General features: G+C 44.4%; 1 protein-coding gene and 1 non-coding gene across 2 annotated transcripts; one reads left to right on the top strand and one right to left on the bottom strand.

Annotated features, from left to right (window-relative positions):
- Nucleotides 1–2,849: 2,849 nt before the first annotated feature.
- LOC125544624 (golgin Putative 1) lies at nucleotides 2,850–11,094 on the bottom strand. The gene is made up of 21 exons (XM_048708365.2): nucleotides 10,885–11,094; nucleotides 10,497–10,577; nucleotides 10,372–10,421; nucleotides 9,625–10,275; nucleotides 9,465–9,527; nucleotides 9,283–9,360; nucleotides 8,966–9,169; nucleotides 6,826–6,882; nucleotides 6,622–6,696; nucleotides 6,460–6,531; nucleotides 5,637–5,699; nucleotides 5,458–5,556; nucleotides 4,839–4,916; nucleotides 4,571–4,639; nucleotides 4,364–4,411; nucleotides 4,178–4,273; nucleotides 3,998–4,074; nucleotides 3,745–3,790; nucleotides 3,555–3,653; nucleotides 3,425–3,469; nucleotides 2,850–3,250 (listed from the first exon to the last, which is right to left on the bottom strand). Exons 1-21 carry the CDS (start codon nucleotides 10,910–10,912, stop codon nucleotides 3,185–3,187), a joined length of 2,145 nt encoding a protein of 714 aa, XP_048564322.1. The 5' UTR covers nucleotides 10,913–11,094; the 3' UTR covers nucleotides 2,850–3,184.
- A 58-nt stretch (nucleotides 11,095–11,152) lies between these two features.
- On the top strand, nucleotides 11,153–11,225 carry TRNAK-CUU (transfer RNA lysine (anticodon CUU)). The gene has a single exon. It is a non-coding gene; the product is annotated as a tRNA-Lys (tRNA).
- The last annotated feature ends 8,437 nt before the right edge of the window (nucleotides 11,226–19,662 follow it).

Genomic DNA, 19,662 nt, shown 5'->3' with positions numbered 1-19,662 from the left:
CGACTAAGTGAGTGGTGGGTGGGTCGAAAAGCTCCACATTTTTGGATCTAAATCCGCCCTGACCGCGGGCCGAGACCGGCCCATCTGAAATCCTGAGGTTTCAAGCTTGGTCCAACATCTTGTTGAAAGCAAGAAGATCGATTTTACCCATCATCCAATGGCGGGTGGCACCGAGCCGGACTTGCGCCTGGGCACCGGGGGGTGCTGCCTCGGGGTTCCTATCAGGCAGGCTGAATTCCCGAACCAGCGAGGAAGTTTTTGGATCCAAGATCGAATCCGGGGCATATGCGTCGGTATTCATGGGCCAATCTGACATCTGGCCTGAAAAGGTAATCCTGTCACGGCGATCCGTAGCATTTTTCAAATTGTCGAGCCACATGGCTTGGTCCAAAGGGGGGATCTCTATCTGGACTAGATGATCAGTCGTATCGGCAAGCAGTGTGATGTTGCCAAAGACAAATCGTTGATCCGTAGATCTGCCATCGAGTTCGTGTGATCACCTGGTGGGACCTGCATGGGCCACCAATGTCAGTGCTAAAACCAGCAGATCTCGGGTAGGGGGTCCCAAGCTTGGTGATCAGAGCTAGATGGTAACAAGGAGAGTAGGGACATGGTGTTTTACCCAAGTTAGGGCCCTCTTGATGAGGTAAAACCCTACGTCATGCTTCTTATATATCGATTGTGATGGGGGTACAAAGTACATATTGATCTACCTCGAGATCGTATGAGTTTGTCTAAGCTCTAAACCTTGCGAATGAGTACGCACGTGTCTCTAGACGCCAGAGGTACCTATGGTTTACAAATGGGAGGTTACAATCTTTAGAGATAAGCATGCCGGTTTAAGTACGCTTGAAGTGAACGCCAAGTTTTCAGGAGATCTGCCGTGGGTCAGGGCTGGCACGGCCATGCCAACAATCTTCAATGGGTTCTCGGCTTGGCCCATTACTGACGGGCCGACGTGGCAAGCACCCCTAATCTAGGACACCAATAGGCAGCGCTTCCCCAAGTGGAAGCCGAACCTTCAAGTCTGCCGGCATCAGAAGCTGGTCCTTGTAGGCCTGGACCTCCTCCTCCGTTGACACGGAGGGGAACCACTTCCTTGTGGATTTGGGGGGGAGATCGCGACGATCTCACGCTTATGGAGGCGGGCCGCTTCCGCTTTTGGCCGGGAGCACTCACAACCGGCTCCTGGCTGGAAGCCCGACTCCCCTTCTCACTCTTGGTCACCGTCGCGGTGAAAAGGGAAGGACAAAGAGGTTGGCAGGGGAGCAAGGCGAAGCACTAACAACACACGCGATTAGGCTGGCGGCGGAAAAGGAAGTTGAAATGACTAGAGGCGGGGAGAAATTGAAAACCCCTCACTTTGCCTCCTCTTATAGCTGCTCCGAAACGGGTGCGAGAATCATGGCGCCATCATCAAAGCCCAAAGTTAAAGGGATACACCGCCAACGATTCCCTCAGCGGAGCTTCGATTCTGCCTAAAGTAAAAAAGGCCCGCTGGGAGTGTGCGGCCCTCTGAACGAAGCGACTACCACAAGAGGTCGGGTTCAGGTTTCCTAAAGCTGAAGGACCATGGTGCGAAAAAGAGGAAGACATGAGCCGCTGGTGGTCTCAAAGACCACTTCTACGACCTCCGCCACGCGCGGGGGCTACTGAGAGTGTCATACACCTGGGGTGGCTTATTCGGAGGTGCCCAACCGTAGGCCTTGTCGGGGCCCACAAGCCCCAAGGCCAGGCGAAACCCTAAGGGTAGCGTTAAGGACCTTCCTACCGCCCAAGGCAAAGATCGAAGGCAACCTAGATCGCATCTGCCCCCTGTAAACCCTAGGCCTCCTTCATCTATATAAGGGGGGGGTCAGGAGGTTTTCATCCCATCTAATCTCAGATAGCAACTCTCGATAGCAACATCAAACACCACTCTAAACCCCTCGCATGAGGTATCCCTCCACCATGAAATATCAAACCAAGCAGGACGTAGGGTATTACTCTTCGGAGGCTCAAACTTGGGTAGAACCTTTGTGCGACCTCCGATCCAAGACTTCCGGTCATGCTTGGACCCCTACCGAGGGATCTGACGGTATTTCGCACCATCACCTATGATCCCTGCTACACACTCACAACTCAAATCGGGCGGGACCAGTGGAGAGACACCTGGGCCTGTTTGGTTGACTGCACAACCTCCATCCTAGCCCGGGGGGGGGGGGGGGGGTGGATTTGACTCGTTTGGTTAATTGCGCATGCGGCTGGGCCTGCATCGCATGCTCCTCAAAGCAGCCCATAGCTTAGCTTTGGAGGAACGTCGGGGTTGACCGTTTCCAGTGAGCCAAGCCCGAGCAAGCGTAAAGAGAGCACGCGGCCGCATGAGCGATGACGAGCGGGAGATGACGCGATGCTTCTTGAAGGCGGGCCATAAAACACCCTCATCACTCTCTCACGCTCACTCTCACCTGTCACTCTCCTCTCACCTTTGGCGGCACCATGGATGGCTGGAAGATCTGGACATGAGCATCAGCGACGACCATCCAAAGGCGCCTCATCGCAACTTGTCGATGGGGTTAAGTCCTTAACCCATGGGATCTAGGACGCAATCTAAGTTGATATGGGTTCAATTTTGGGTTTGATAGGGTTAAATTTGGGGGAAGATCAGTGATTATGCCCCTGTGTGTGTGCGTGTGTGTGTGCGCGCGCGCGCGTGCTTGTGTGCACGTGTGTGTGCACCAGACAGGCAACATCCAGATGAGAAGAGACGATGCAATACAAAGCAGAACAAAACTCGAGTATGGACGCATTTCCTCATTTCATATCAGTTTGCTCCATCGACCCCCAACAGCTTGTTGTAAGTACTATAAGAATTGGCTCAAGTGGCCTGTATGACACATATATTATTATCGGGTCAGGCTGCTACATTTGTGATTAATATCAAGTGTTAAAGAATGGATTATATAGCCCACGGCCAACCAAAGAACATTACTACTTTACAAACGAGAGGGAAGGGGAAGAAAAAAATTGTAGCAGGGTTAACACCACATCAAACCAAGAAAAACTTAATGGCTGGCCTATTTCGAACACAGGAATTTCACAGGCAATCGTCGAAATCCCGTAGGAACATATAGGGGCCACGTATAGAGCTATAATCAGGAAGTAACGCCTAGATTCGTGAGGGGGTGGGAATAGGCTGTAAAGCCTATGGCAACTTCACGTTGGCCAGGTCCCCCATGGACGATTTCCCAGTCTCTTCCGCTGCAAAGTCCTGTAACATTCCAACACGCTCATCAGTTAACTTTGGTTAATTGTTTTAGCAAAAGAGCTCTGTGATAATACACGGATAGAATGAAAAATAAACAACATTGTGTGCCTGACCAAGGCATGAGATGACATGAATGAAAATAAATAAATGTGATAGCAGTATAACATGGTTGAGTACCTGCAGGCGCTGCATCAAGTACATCAAGAACAAATGCACAAACACCTGGAACAGGTATACGCAGATTCAATCAGAGATCAGCCTTAATAAGATCTAAAATAAACATACAGGATCAAAATTATGTTCTTGCCAGATAGAATAGAAGGCTGACTCGGGCAACAGGATGCCGCCACAAAAATCTTGTCGCCCTCACAGCCCCTGAATCTAAAAACTTCGCAGCTTTTTGTAACTGGAACGCCAAAAATGCCAAGGTAAAATATTAGCACTCTCCCACTATTTGTTAGGATGCTGCACTCCAGATTTCCATTGGACACATATACCTGATGATTTGCCGTTGCCATGTGTCGATGATGCAGTGGAAGAGGCCTGAAATATAAAAGGTAATTATCTAAAACTGTACTAGAACTTCCAAATAGAGGAACACAGCTAAACCTTGGAAATCTCAAGTACAATTTGCAACACATGGCTGCTTCTCTTTTGACTGGACATTCTCACAGCATAAAGAAACTATGGCATGCTTATAAACAATATTTTCCTGCATGTTCAATAATGAAAAGAAAACGGTCAACATACTCTAGCGCATTGATATCAGTATCTTCTTCCCATGATGATGCTGATCTGCGAGAAACCCTACTCCTTTCTGCTTCTACCTATCAAATGGAACACAAAGATAACAGAATGGTAGGAAGATAAGAACATCCGCAGGACAATTCCTATAGCACAAGCAACATAGGAAGAAGAGAAATTATGAACCTGCACTTCATGGAATTGCTTCAATGATTTCTCCAGTTGGAACTCTAATGCACCTTTTTCACTGGCCATGGATTCTAATTGTGTTTGCTTGTGGTACTGGAAGAAATAATGCATAGATAATGAATTAGCTCTCCTTAGCTAAAATGTCAATGACAGAAAAGGAAATTGGTATGCTTCAGCACATACCAGCAAATCAGTGAGCTCACGGTATCTTTTCTCTAGCTCAACATGCTCCTAAAAAGAGACACATTTGCACAAGAAAAAGTAACCATTAAGTATGATCTGGTAACAAGATAGATTGTAGTAAATGTTGCATTCGTCCAGTTATAAGGTGGGTAAATGTTGTTCACCCAGTTTTAACAAGAAAAGTGTGATTTGATTAGGATTAACAACCTGTCTAGAATAATGCTCTGCGTCTCGTCTCATTCCAGCCATTTCAACTCTCATCTTCTGCAACTCAGCCTACATCATACAAATAAAGATGTTGAACAAATAATGGTGCAAGACAGAGCATTCTGATTACTATAATAGAAACAACTCCATTGATCCTTTTTACATTTTCTGTGATATTATACCTGATCATCATATTAGCATTTTTACCTAAACTTCCGAATTATTACTTGACAACTGATTCTTTGATATCTTATGAATTAAATGGTACCTCCAAGGATAATATCTGGCTTTCTGCCTCTCTTTGGCTTTGCCGTGCTCGCTCAACTTCCTCCTGCCATGCCTGTATCTGCTTTCCAAAAGCACAGCATCAAGAGAAACAAACACCATAGTGTTACATTTCAGGATAGTGCAATATGCTAAGTTCTATTATTTCAAAAGCAAAGGTAAATAAATACAGATAGACATTTGTAGATAGGGTAGTAAATAGATCCACAATATGAGTATCTCAGGTATGGAGTGTGCTAAAAGTACAGCTCATATTAATCCCGTAAAGAAACCAAGGTTCTTTGATTTTAACCTGAAGAACCCCCAGTTATACTTTCACGGTTTCACCACTATTTGGAATCAGTTCCACACTATATATATATTGTTATGCCTTGTTGCTACTTCTTTGCCGCTATTTTATCTGGCTGAGTGTCTGTGCAAAGGTAGCTAATACTAATAGGAGGTGCTATCAACTTCTCTGCAGTTCTTGACCCAGACCGTGATCGCACTGCGGATTTCCTGATAGGTGTCAAAACATTTTCCATTTTTCCCCTCCTATTGCTGTCAACTATAATTTTTTAGTAATGAGAAACGGGAGATCTGGTTTAGAAGAAAATTTTAACCTGAAGAGCTTGACTAGCATCTTCAGAAGGCTTTTTCTGAGCACGGCGATTACGAGCTTCCATTTCCTGTAGTTCTTGGTGCAGTGATGCACATTCAACCTGAAACAACCAGGGTACCGATAGTTAATAGCAGAAACTAAACTGATCAGATATGACACACAGTGCGGAAAGGAATTTACCTCAAGTACAGCTACTTTGTGCTCAAATTCCATTGCTCTCGATGAGCTTTGATCAGCAGCTCTCTGTATGCCAACAGAACAGTCAAGATCAAAAATCAGAGACCAATCGACTAAAATGTGACACCCATGGAATCTAAACTAAGTGACATTATTGCAAGTACAAGATTTGGATTAAATTGACATAGAACGGATAGGAGTTGAACTATTTAAACAAGAGCTTAGAAAATTAGTGGAAACATACTATAAATCACATATATGTATTGAAGCACAGCCCTGGAAACATAACAGTTACTAATTTTCTAGCTGGATTACTGTTTCTTGCAAGTACACATGCTGGCCTTGTGGTATTGACGAACCTCTAAAATCTAGATAGATTTGTCTCCACTTAGTCACAGTGCTAGAACTTCTAAATGTTGAATTAGCTCATCTTGGCAGTTTGAGTATGAAACTTGTTTTAAGGACATCTACTTAGATCTTCAAATGTATCCCCTGGAGAACAATACGCCAATAAACAGATGAACGCAACTAATGGGATAGCGTGGCATGTGCCAAAACATTTGATCTTACAGGAGTAAACTTTCATTCTGCCGATTCTAGAATGTAGTAGACTAACATCTGTAGTTGTTGAAAGAAATAGTCAGGCTGTGATAAATGCCCCTTGCACTGCGCATGATATTGCAAGAAATGTCAATTGAAACAAACATCTACATAGCACTAACATGCAATTTCCTTGTTAGTGTTCAAGAAAATTGGCAGACAATTTTGACATCCTCACATAATAGACTACATGTTGACGCTTCATATTTATACCTTGTAAAATTACCTGGATTCTAGCAAGAGCATTTGATGCCTCGACAGCCCGATGCTCCAATTCTACTTCTCTGTCAACAGCTGCCTGCAATGTAATAGAAAGTATTGAAATTTTAGAACACAAGAAATTATGATAAAGACAAAGCAATAAAACGGATGCACTTCAACAAATTACCATCTTTGTAGCATTATGTGCAATACGCTCCTCTTCAGCCCTCCGCTCCACGGTTGAAAGTTCCTCTCGTAGAGCCTAACATGTACATGGTACACAGAGGTTAGATTTATTTTTATTTTTTTGAGAATTGCACAGAGGTTAGATAACTTCATGAAAATATGAGGCTGTTCTATTATTCTACCCCAGAAAGTCTATTTCACTAACCTGGATGATCCTGGTTTCAGTAAGCTCACGGTTCCTCTTAAGGCCATCCATATCTTCCTAGTATCCGCAGAAAACAAAATCGATTTATTATTTGATAACATCAGTTATGTTAGTCTTACAGAAGCCTAAAAACATAAGGAAAAGTGTTAACAGTCACCCACATAGCCATACTATTCAAGATTTATATCCAAAAGAGATCATATCAAGCTGTACAACTTAAACACACAGGTGCTAGTTCCTGAGAGTAAGTCCAAGACTTCCACTGATATCTGAGTCTGACAGAGAGAGCACAGGACACTCCAGGTTCATACTCATTTGCGATAACACACAGCTCGAGCTCAAAATTTGAGCAGGAACACGAAGCTCCATTGATTTAAACTATGAACGCAGAATGCTAGAGACTGTAAGAGACTTTCCATGTGTCAAAAAACAGACACGTGCAGATGTACATATATAAAATGAAAATGAGCAACTCCCACTCCCGGGCACAGAATAAACTAGGAGGGGGGAGTTTCTACATCACTAATAAGTTTTTATGCTAAGTTCTACAGCCAGAATTTTTTTAAGACACACAAGGGTGAATATTAACAAAGCTACAAGAATCCGCAAATGACATGAGCATCTTGAGTTCTTGGAATGCGTAAAAAATATCCAAAATCCTGCTACTCCAACTCCAAATCATGTCTACTTGGGACCTTATCTGCATTCAACTAGAAAGAAAGTTCACAAGCACCTCCACGGTATTCCAAATGGAAAAGTACAAAAACACATATGACAACGCAATTATAATTAGATCATGACAGAAAATGAAAGCATGTGAGTAGCAAATCACTGAACAAATGGCCACTGTGCTAGCATATTTGAAACAATTATAATGGCCACTGAACAACATTATCGTACATGTCCTTGATGAGGGTAATGTACAAAGTCCCAGCAAAGTACATTACCCTCATCAAGGACATGTACGATAATGTTGTGACAAGTGTTCGAACAAGTGATGTCGACACCGATGACTTCCCGATTAAGATAGGACTGCATCAGGGGTCAGCTTTGAGCCCTTATCTTTTTGCATTGGTGATGGATGAGGTCACAACTCTCAAGGGATATACAAGGAGATATCCCATGGTGTATGCTCTTTGCGGATGATGTGGTGCTAGTTGACGATAGTCGGACGGGGGTAAATAGGAAGTTAGAGTTATGGAGACAAACCTTGGAATCGAAAGGGTTTAGGCTTAGTAGAACTAAAACCGAGTACATGATGTGCGGTTTCAGTACTACTTGGTGTGAGGAGGAGGTTAGCCTTGATGGCCAGGTGGTACCTCGGAAGGACACCTTTCGGTATTTGGGGTTAATGCTGCAGGAGGATGGGGGTATTGATGAAGATGTGAACCATCGAATCAAAGCCGGATGGATGAAGTGACGCCAAGCTTCTGGCATTCTCTGTGACAAGAGAGTGCCACAAAAGCTAAAAGGCAAGTTCTACAGGACGGCGGTTCGACCCGCAATGTTGTATGGCGCTGAGTGTTGGCCGACTAAAAGGCGATATGTTCAACAGTTAGGTGTGGCGGAGTTGCGTATGTTGAGATGGATGTGTGGCCACACGAGGAAGGATCGAGTCCGGAATGATGATATACGAGATAGAGTTGGGGTAGCACCAATTGAAGAGAAGCTTGTCCAACATCGTCTGAGATGGTTTGGGCATATTCAGCGCAGGCCTCCAGAAGCTCCAGTGCATAGCGGACGACTAAAGCGTGCGGAGAATGTCAAGAGGGCGGGGTAGACCGAATTTGACATGGGAGGAGTCCGTTAAGAGAGACCTGAAGGATTGGAGTATCACCAAAGAGCTAGCTATGGACAGGGGTGCGTGGAAGCTTGCTATCCATGTGCCAGAGCCATGAGTTGGTTGCGAGATCTTATGGGTTTCACCTCTAGCCTACCCCAACTTGTTTGGGACTAAAGGCTTTGTTGTTGTTGTATAATGATTGAAGACAGCAGTAAAGTGCCACTATGGAGTTCATACAATCATACATTAAACTCTGCAACTGCACAGGACACTGGCCACAATGTATGGTTTCCTTTGGCGATGTAGTAGTGTTACAGAAAGATTAAAAGAAACTTGAAAGAGTATGAAAGATGAAACCTGTAAAGATGCCAGCATTTCTTCTGAAGCTGCTGCTTTTTTCTTCCAAGAGTCCAATGATTTAGCTAGAGATTCAATCTCAGTGTTTTTTGCAGCCAAAGCATCAACCATGTTAGATTCAACTCGTGAACCTTGTACTCTGGACACCGATAGTTCTTGGTGTAGTTGCTTTATATGAGCTTCATGTGAGCTACATTTCTCTCTCTGTTATGTGTTATGAAATCAATATATATTAGGGAAAACCACTCTACCATGCATGGGGTTAAGGTAATTGGAAATAAAATGTAATGAGATGAATTTCGGTAAGATAATCTGACCTCCTGAACAAGAAGTTCTTCTAGCTGTGCATTCTCGGATTTATATTCTTGGAGACGGGATGAAAGTCCAGCACAGACCTGTTGATAAGTAAAACATAAACCAACAGGTCAACATATGGACTTAATCACAATAAAGGTAAGCAGGTAACGTGGCAGCGTCACTATGCTTATACTAATCATACCCGAGCTAATCTAGCTTCTTTTGACTGGCCAGTTTTTGCAGCGCTTTTTAGTAATCCCTGAGCCTGCCAAAGACCAACAAGACAGCGCTATAGTGTAAGCAGAGAATGCATTCACATCAGCATATCTTGGTCATTATGAGTGCAATTTGCTACAGCCTACCTCCTCAAGTTGGTCTTGATCCTTCAGAGGAACTGATTCAGACTTATGTTCCTGTTGATTTTGTGTGATTTCTGGTGGATCTGACAAATTATCTTTCTTCAGATCTTGGGATTTGCCAGAACCTTGTGAATCGGGTACTCCAGAGATAGTTCTCTCCTGGATAACAGCCACAGCTGTGTCTTTATCCTCCAAACTGACTGCTAAACCAATGTCAGTAGACTGGTTACTGCTGCTTGGCTCATTTTTTTCGTCTGGAACTGAAGGAGCAGAGCTTTCAGAAGCACTCTCCAAATTGCCAGAATCTGCAACATGATCCGTGATGGGACCTGTATCCTCAGGGGTTCTCTCTATTGACTGGACTTCAACCGCATTATCGACAGCATTAGCAGCTACATCATTTTTAAGGTCAACAGTGGTGTTCTCTACTTTGTCGGATGTGCTCTCAGCATTCGCTCCCTTAACATCAACTGAAGTGACTTCAGGTTCGCTGGCACTAACAATAGCAAGAGCATCATCATTTGATGAATCAGGACGTGCCGAAGGTTTGATCTTCTCAATCTTAATCCTCTCCCGAGGCGGTTGCCTGTTCTTCCTCTCCTTCTGAGCCGCTGTCCTGTTACCTGCATCCCCGGTAGTGAGCTTCAATGGACCCTGCAATGCGGATTTACAGCAGGCTTTAGACATCAGGTATCAGGCACGCCGTCTGCAAGGAATCAAGTACGCTCAAGAAGTCTATCCAGTTGCGACCTTCTCCCTGGGCTTTCCCCTCTTTGCTTGCCCTTCTTGGCCATTCGATCCTTCAGCAAACAAACATCAGCGATTACTTATATTCCAACTCGCCGAGCAGCTGGCTAACACGGGGCAATGTTTACCTGAGGGCTGAGGAGCAGTCTGCTCGTCGGACAGCTCGGTGGCCACGCTTTTCGCCCTCCGGTCGACCACTTCGAGCAAGTCTGTTACAGCAAAAAACAGGATACTTGTTACAGCTCCACATTGCCAACAACTCAATGGCGTATCAAGCAGGCAATGGGTTCGGGTGGGGTGCAACTGGCCCGCCCGCACACCCAAAGGCGGTCGAACAAGGCACTGCATCAAGGCTAGCTCGCCAGATTTCGCAGCCGGCGTCGTAATCCCACGCAGTAACCGCCGCGGATGCAGTACTAGAGTCGAGGGGAGAAACCCCAGATCTTAGCCCGCAGGAGAGGTGGATCTCGGCGGCGATCGGGAGGAGGGGAGGGGAGAGGAGGCTCTGGCGCGTACCTTCGGCGACCTTGAGCCAGGAGGCCATGGCGGGATCACCGCCCCGGCGAGAGGAGGGTGGCTGGCGACGAGACGGCGAGCTAGGTAGATGAACTGACTGGTGAGATTTCCGGCCGCGGCAGTGGGGTTCTCTTCGCGGGATAGTTGGTGCTGGCGGGGCTCGGAGGTCGGATCCGACCGACCGGTGGGTTTGCTTTGGTGAATGGCATCATGGAATCATATAGGCATCATAGATACTGGAGAAGCATTCCTCTTCTATCTCGCCAAAGCCCGTCTAGCTCAGTTGGTAGAGCGCAAGGCTCTTAACCTTGTGGTCGTGGGTTCGAGCCCCACGGTGGGCGAATGTGGCGTGCCATTTTTTTCTTCATTCATTCATATTTTGGGTCCATTATAGAATTTCCCAAACCTTTTTTCTTTGTTCATTCATATTTTTGGGGCCATTATAGAATTTCTCAAACTATGAACCATTGGATCGCTCATATGAATCTTGGCACACTGCCACGTCATGGTTTTCATTCGTGACGCAAACATTTTATCCTTTCCTTCCTATAGCAAGCGCAGGTCGAGGCTTCTTCATTCATTCATATTTTGGGTCCATTATAGAATTTCCCAAACCTTTTTTCTTTGTTCATTCATATTTTTGGGGCCATTATAGAATTTCTCAAACTATGAACCATTGGATCGCTCATATGAATCTTGGCACACTGCCACGTCATGGTTTTCATTCGTGACGCAAACATCTTATCATTTCCTTCCTATAGCAAGCGCAGGGTCGAGGCTTCTTCAAAATCTCGTTATTCTCTTCGAGAGAGAGTGAGGCAGAGCTCTCGTCGTTGTCATATGTGCATCAGGTATCCCGTATCCCGTCGCCTCCCCACTGCCCACCTCACCGCCACCGACACTCGCTAACACCACTATCGAAAAAGGGTTTTCCCCCGCTTTGTATACAAAGCAACCAACCGAGACAACCAACAATAGGTGCTGGGACGGAAGCAGCACAGTCATGCCCAAAAGAAATAAAAGAGAAAATACAAGAGAAACAAATGCCGACAACGGCGGATCGACAAAAAACGAAGAAGCCTCGCGGCCGTTGCATCCATCGGAGATCGCCCACCAAGCTCTGAGACTCCCAAGAGCCGGTACCAATCAACACCTTCAAGAAGGGACGCGACGATGACGACGCTGCTGCCAAGGGTTTCCCGCGGTGCGCGGTGAGGAGAGAGGAAGGGTACCCCGGACGCCCTCCAGGAAGGTCTGGCGCACCCTCAGGCGCCACCGCGTCGGTGTCGGCCAAGCCAACAGGGATTTCTTCCACTCCCAACCTTCACCTCAGGCACTCCGGAGCTCGCCACCAAACCAACCACCACCCTGCGCACCCCGGTCATGAAGCTTCTGTTGGGGAACGTAGTAATTTCAAAAAAAATTCCTACGCACACGCAAGATCATGGTGATGCATAGCAACGAGAGGGGAGAGTGTTGTCCACGTACCCTCGTAGACCGAAAGCGGAAGCGTTAGCACAACGCGGTTGATGTAGTCGTACGTCTTCACGATCCGACCGATCAAGTACCGAACGCACGGCACCTCCGAGTTCTGCACACGTTCAACTCGATGACATCCCTCGAACTCTGATCCAGCCGAGTGTTAGGGGAGAGTTTCGTCAGCACGACGGCGTGGTGACGATGATGATATTCTACCGACGCAGGGCTTCGCATAAGCACTGCTACGATATGATCGAGGATGGATTATGGTGGAGGGGGCACCGCACACGGCTAAGAGATCAAGAGATCAATTGTTGTGTCTTTGGGGTGCCCCTGCCCCCGTATATAAAGGAGTAGAGGAGGGGGAGGGTCGGCCCTCTCTATGGCGCGCCCTAGGGAAGTCCTACTCCCACCGGGAGTAGGATTCCCCCTTTCCTAGTAGAACTAGAAGCCCTTCCAAGTAGTAGGAGTAGGAGGGAAGGAAAGGGAAGGGAAAAGGAGAAGGAAGGAAGGAGGCGCCCCCTTCCCTAGTCCAATTCGGACCAGCCCATGGGGAGGGGTGCGGCCACCCTTTGAGGCCTTTCTCTCCTTTCCCGTATGGCCCATTAAGGCCCAATATGATTTCCCGTAACTCCCCGGTACTCCCAAAAATACTCGAATCACTCGGAACCTTCCCGATATTCGAATATAGTCGTCCAATATATCGATCTTTATGTCTCGACCATTTTGAGACTCCTTGTCATGTCCACGATCTCATCCGGGACTCCGAACTCCTTCGGTACATCAAAACACATAAACTCATAATATAACCGTCATCGAACTTTAAGCGTGCGGACCCTACGGGTTCGAGAACTATGTAGACATGACCGAGACACGTCTCCGGTCAATAACCAATAGCGGAACCTGGATGCTCATATTGGCTCCTACATATTCTACGAAGATCTTTATCGGTCAAACCGCATAACAACATACGTTGTTCTCTTTGTCATCAGTATGTTACTTTCCCGAGATTCGATCGTCGGTATCTCAATACCTAGTTCAATCTCATTACCGACAAGTATCTTTACTCGTTCCGTAACACATCATCCCACAACTAAATCATTAGTTGCAATGCTTGCAAGGCTTATAGTGATGTGCATTACCGAGTGGGCCCAGAGATACCTCTCCGACAATCGGAATGACAAATCCTAATCTCGAAATACGCCAACCCAACAAGTACCTTCAGAGACACCTGTAGAGCACCTTTATAATCACCCAGTTACGTTGTGACGTTTGGTAGCACACAAAGTGTTCCTCCGGTAAACAGGAGTTGCATAATCTCATAGTCATAGGAACATGTATAAGTCATGAAGAAAGCAATAGCAACAAACTAAACGATCAAGTGCTATGCTAACGGAATGGGTCAAGTTAATCACATCATTCTATAATGATGTGACCCCGTTAATCAAATGACAACTCATGTCTATGGCTAGGAAACTTAACCATCTTTGATTCAACGAGCTAGTCAAGTAGAGGCATACTAGTGACATAATGTTTGTCTATGTATTCACACATGTATTATGTTTCCGGTTAATACAATTCTAGCATGAATAATAAACATTTATCATGATATAAGGAAATAAATAATAACTTTATTATTGCCTCTAGGGCATATTTCCTTCAGTCTCCCACTTGCGCTAGAGTCAATAATCTAGTTCACATCGCCATGTGATTTAACATCAATAGTTCACATTACCATGTGATTAACACTCATAGTTCACATCATCATGTGACCAACACCCAAAGGGTTTACTAGAGTCAATAATCTAGTTCACATCGCTATGTGATTAATACCCGAAGAGTACTAAGGTGTGATCATGTTTTGCTTGTGAGGGATGTTTAGTCAACGGGTCTGCCACATTCAGATCCGTATGTATTTTGCAAATTTCTATGTCAACAATGCTCTGCACGGAGTTACTCTAGCTAATTTCTCCCACTTTCAATATGTATCCAGATTGAGACTTTGGGTCATCTGGATCAGTGTCAAAACTTGCATCGACATAACCCTTTACGACGAACCTTTTATCACCTCCATAATCGAGAAACATATCCTTATTCCACTAAGGATAATTTTGACCAATGTCCAGTGATCTACTCCTAGATCACTATTGTACTCCCTTGCCAAACTCAGGGCAGGGTATACAAATAGGTCTGGTACACAGCATGGCATACTTTATAGAACCTATGGCTGAGGCATAGGGAATGACTTTCATTCTCTCTCTATCTTCTGTCGTGGTCGGGTTTTGAGTCTTACTCAACTTCACACCTTGTAACACAGGCAATAACTCCTTCTTTGACTGTTCCATTTTGAACTACTTCAAAATCTTGTCAAGGTATGTACTCATTGAAAAACTTATCAAGCGTCTTGATCTATCTCTATAGATCTTGATGCTCAATATGTAAGCAGCTTCACCGAGGTCTTTCTTTGAAAAACTCCTTTCAAACATTCCTTTATGCTTTGCAGAATAATTCTACATTATCTCCGATCAACAATATGTCATTCACATATACTTATCAGAAATGTTGTAGTGCTCCCACTCACTTTCTTGTAAATACAAACTTCACCGCAAGTCTGTATAAAACTATATGCTTTGATCAACTTATCAAAGCGTATATTCCAACTCCGAGATGCTTGAACCAGTCCATAGATGGATCACTGGAGCTTGCACATTTTGTTAGTACCTTTAGGATTGACAAAACCTTCTGGTTGCATCATATACAACTCTTCTTTAATAAATCCATTAAGGAATGCAGTTTTGTTTATCCACTTGCCAGATTTCATAAAATGCGGCAATTGCTAACATGATTCGGACAGACTTAAGCATAGATACGAGTGAGAAACTCTCATCGTAGTCAACACCTTGAACTTGTCGAAAACCTTTTTGCGACAATTCTAGCTTTGTAGATAGTAACACTACTATCAGCGTCCGTCTTCCTCTTGAAGATCCATTTAATCTCAATGGCTCGCCGATCAATGGGCAAGTCAATCAATGTCCATACTTTGTTCTCATACATGGATCTCATCTCAGATTTCATGGCCTCAAGCCATTTTCACGGAATCTGGGCTCATCATCGCTTCCTCATAGTTCGTAGCCTCGTCATGGTCAAGTAACATGACCTCCAGAATAGGATTACCATACCACTCTGGTGCGGATCTCACTCTGGTTTACCTACGAGGTTCGGTAGTAACTTGATCTGAAGTTACATGATTATTATCATTAGCTTCCTCACTAATTGGTGTAGTAGTCATAGGAACAGATTTCTGTGATGAACTACTTTCCAATAAGGGAGCAGGTACAGTTACCTCATCAAGTTCTACTTTCCTCCCACTCACTTCTTTCGAGAGAAACTCCTTCTCTAGAAAGGATCCATTCTCAGCAATGAATATCTTGCCTTCGGATCTGTGATAGAAGGTGTACCCAACATTTTCTTTTGGGTATCCTATGAATATGCACTTCTCCGATTTGGGTTTGAGCTTATCAGGTTGAAACTTTTTCACATAAGCATTGCAACCTCAAACTTTAAGAAACAGCAGCTTAGGTTTCTTGCCAAACCATAGTTCATACGGTGTCGTTTCAATGGATTTAGATGGTGCCCTATTTAACGTGAATGTAGATGTCTCTAATGCATAACCCCAAAACGATAGTGGTAAATCGATAAGAGACATCGTAGATCGCACCATATCTAATAAAGTACGATTACGACGTTCGGACACACCATTACACTGTGGTGTTTCAGGTGGCGTGAGTAGTGAAACTATTTCACATTGTTTTAACTGAAGCCCAAACTCGTAACTCAAATATTTTACTTCTGCGATCATATTGTAGAAACTTTTATTTTTGTTACGATGATTCTCCACTTCACTCTAAAATTCTTTGAACTTTTCAAATGTTTCAGACTTGTGTTTCATCAAGTAGATATACTCATATCTGCTCAAATCATCTGTGAAGATCAGAAAATAATGATACCTGCCACGGGCCTCAATATTCATCGGACCACATACATCAGTATGTATGATTTCCAACAAATTTATTGCTCGCTCCATTGTTTCGGAGAACGGAGTCTTAGTCATTTTGCCCATGAGGCATGGTTCGCAAGCATCAACTGATTCATAATCAAGTGATTCCAAAAGCCCATCAGCATGGATTTTCTTCATGTGCTTTACACCAATATGACCTAAACGGCAGTGCCACAAATAAGTTGCACTATCATTATTAACTTTGCATCTTTTGGCTTCAATATTATAAAAATGTGTATCACCACGATCGAGATCAAACAAACCATTTTCATTGGGTGTATGACCATAGAAGGTTTTATTCATGTAAACAGAACAACAATTATTCTCTAACTTACATGAATAACTGTATTGCAATAAACATGATCCGATCATATTCATGCTCAACGCAAACACTAAATAACATTTATTTTAGGTTTAACACTAATCCTGAAAGTATAGGGAGTGTGCGATGATGATCATATCAATCTTGGAACCATTTCCAATACACATCATCACTTCACCCTTAACTAGTCTATGTTCATTCTGTAACTCCCATTTCGAGTTACTATTCTTAGCAACTGAACTAGTATCGAATACTAAGGGGTTGCTATAAACATTAGTAAAGTCCACAACAATAACATGTATATCAAATATACCTATGTTCACTTTGCCATCCTTCTTATCCGCCAATTACTTGGGGCAGTTCCGCTTCCAGTGACCAGTCCCTTTGCAGTAGAAGCACTTAGTCTCAGGCTTAGGTCCAGACTTGAGCTTCTTCACTTGAGCAGCAATTTGCTTGTCATTCTTCTTGAAGTTCCCTTTATTTCCCTTTCCCTTTTCTTGAAACTAGTGGTCTTGTTAATCATCAACACTTGATGCTCTTTCTTTATTTCTACCTTCATCGATTTCATCATCATGAAAAGCTCGGGAATTATTTACGTCATCCCTTGCATACTATAGTTCATCACGAAGTTCTACTAACTTGGTGATGGTGACTAGAGAATTCTGTCAATCACTATTTTATCTGGAAGATTAACTCCCACTTGATTCAAGCGATTGTAGTACCCAGACAATCTAAGCACATGCTCATTGCTTGAGCTATTCTCCTCCATCTTTTAGCTATAGAACTTGTTGGAGACTTCATATCTCTCTACTCGAGTATTTACTTGAAATATTAACTTCAACTCCTGGAACATCTCATATGGTCCATGACGTTCAAAACGTCTTTGAAGTCCCGATTCTAAGCCGTTTAAGCATGGTGCACTAAACTATCAAGTAGTCATCATATTGAGCTAGCCAAACGTTCATAACATCTGCATCTGCTCCTGCAATAGGTTTGTCACCTTGCGGTGCATCAAGGACATAATTCTTCTGTGCAGCAATGACGATAAACCTCAGATCACGGATCCAATCCGCATCATTGCTACTAACATCTTTCAACTTACTTTTCTCTAGGAACATATCAAAAATAAAACAGGGGAGCTAAACACGAGCTATTGATATACAACATAGATATGCTAATACTACCAGGACTAAGTTCATGATAAATTTAAGTTCAATTAATCATATTACTTAAGAACTCCCACTTAGAAAGACATCCCTCTAATCTTCTAAATGATCACGTGATCCAAATCAACTAAACCATAACCGATCATCATGTGAAATGGAGTAGTTTTCAATGGTGAACATCACTATGTTGATCATATCTACTATATGATTCATGCTCGACCTTTCGGTCTCAGTGTTCCGAGGCCATATCTGCATATGCTAGGCTCGTCAAGTTTAACCTGAGTATTCTACGTGTGCAAAACTGGCTTGCACCCGTTGTAGATGGACGTAGAGCTTATCACACCCGATCATCACGTGGTGTCTGGCCACAACGAACTATGGCAACGGTGCATACTCAGGGAGAACACTTTTTATCTTGAAATTTAGTGAGAGATCATCTTATAATGCTACCGTCAATCAAAGCAAGATAAGATGCATAAAAGATAAACATCACATGCAATCAATATAAGTGATATGATATGGCCATCATCATCTTGTGCTTGTGATATCCATCTCTGAAGCACCGTTATGATCACCATCGTCACCGGCGTGACACCTTGGTCTCCATCGTAGCATCGTTGTCGTCTCGCCAAACTTATGCTTCCACGACTATCGCTACCGCTTAGTGATAAAGTAAAGCATTACAGGGCGATTGCATTGCATACAATAAAGCGACAACCATATGGCTCCTGCCAGTTGCCGATAACTCGGTTACAAAACATGATCATCTCATACAATAAAATTTAGCATCATGTCTTGACCATATCACATCACAACATGCCCTGCAAAAACAAGTTAGACGTCCTCTACTTTGTTGTTGCAAGTTTTACGTGGCTGCTACAGGCTTAGCAAGAACCGTTCTTACCTACGCATCAAAACCACAATGATAGTTTGTCAAGTTGGTGCTGTTTTAACCTTCGCAAGGACTGGGCGTAGCCACACTCGGTTCAACTAAAGTTGGAGAAACTGACACCCGCCAGCCACCTGTGTGCAAAGCACGTCAGTAGAACCAGTCTCGCGTAAGCGTACGCGTAATGTCGGCCCGGGCCGCTTCATCCAACAATACCGCCGAACCAAAGTATGACATGCTGGTAAGCAGTATGACTTATATCCCCCACAACTCACTTGTGTTCTACTCGTGCATATGACATCTACGCATAAAACCTGGCTCGGATGCCACTGTTGGGGAACATAGTAATTTCAAAAAAAATCCTTCGCACACGCAAGATCATGGTGATGCATAGCAACGAGAGGGAAGAGTGTCGTCCACGTACCCTCGTAGACCGAAAGTGGAAGCGTTAGCACAACATGGTTGATGTAGTCGTACGTCTTCATGATCCGATCGATCAAGTACCAAACGCACGGCACCTCCGAGTTCTGCACACGTTCAACTCGATGACGTCCCTCGAACTCCGATCCAGCCGAGTGTTGGCGGAGAGTTTCGTCAGCACGACGGCGTGGTGACGATGATGATGTTCTACCGATGCAGGGCTTCGCATAAGCACTGCTACGATATGATCGAGGTGGATTATGGTGGAGGGGGGAACCGCACACGGCTAAGAGATCAAGAGATCAATTGTTGTGTCTTTGGGGAGCCCCCTGCCCCCGTATATAAAGGAGTAGAGGAGGGGGAGGGCCGACCCTCTCTATAGCGCGCCCTAGGGAAGTCCTACTCCCACCGGGAGTAGGATTCCCCCTTTCCTAATAGAACTAGG

The sequence above is a fragment of the Triticum urartu genome, chromosome 3A (genome assembly GCF_056163025.1).
Source record: "Triticum urartu cultivar PI428250 chromosome 3A, HENAU_Tu73, whole genome shotgun sequence".
NCBI lineage: Eukaryota > Viridiplantae > Streptophyta > Magnoliopsida > Poales > Poaceae > Triticum > Triticum urartu.
The sequence above is the reverse complement of the archived record's forward strand: the minus strand, read 5'-3'. Positions and strand labels throughout refer to the sequence as shown.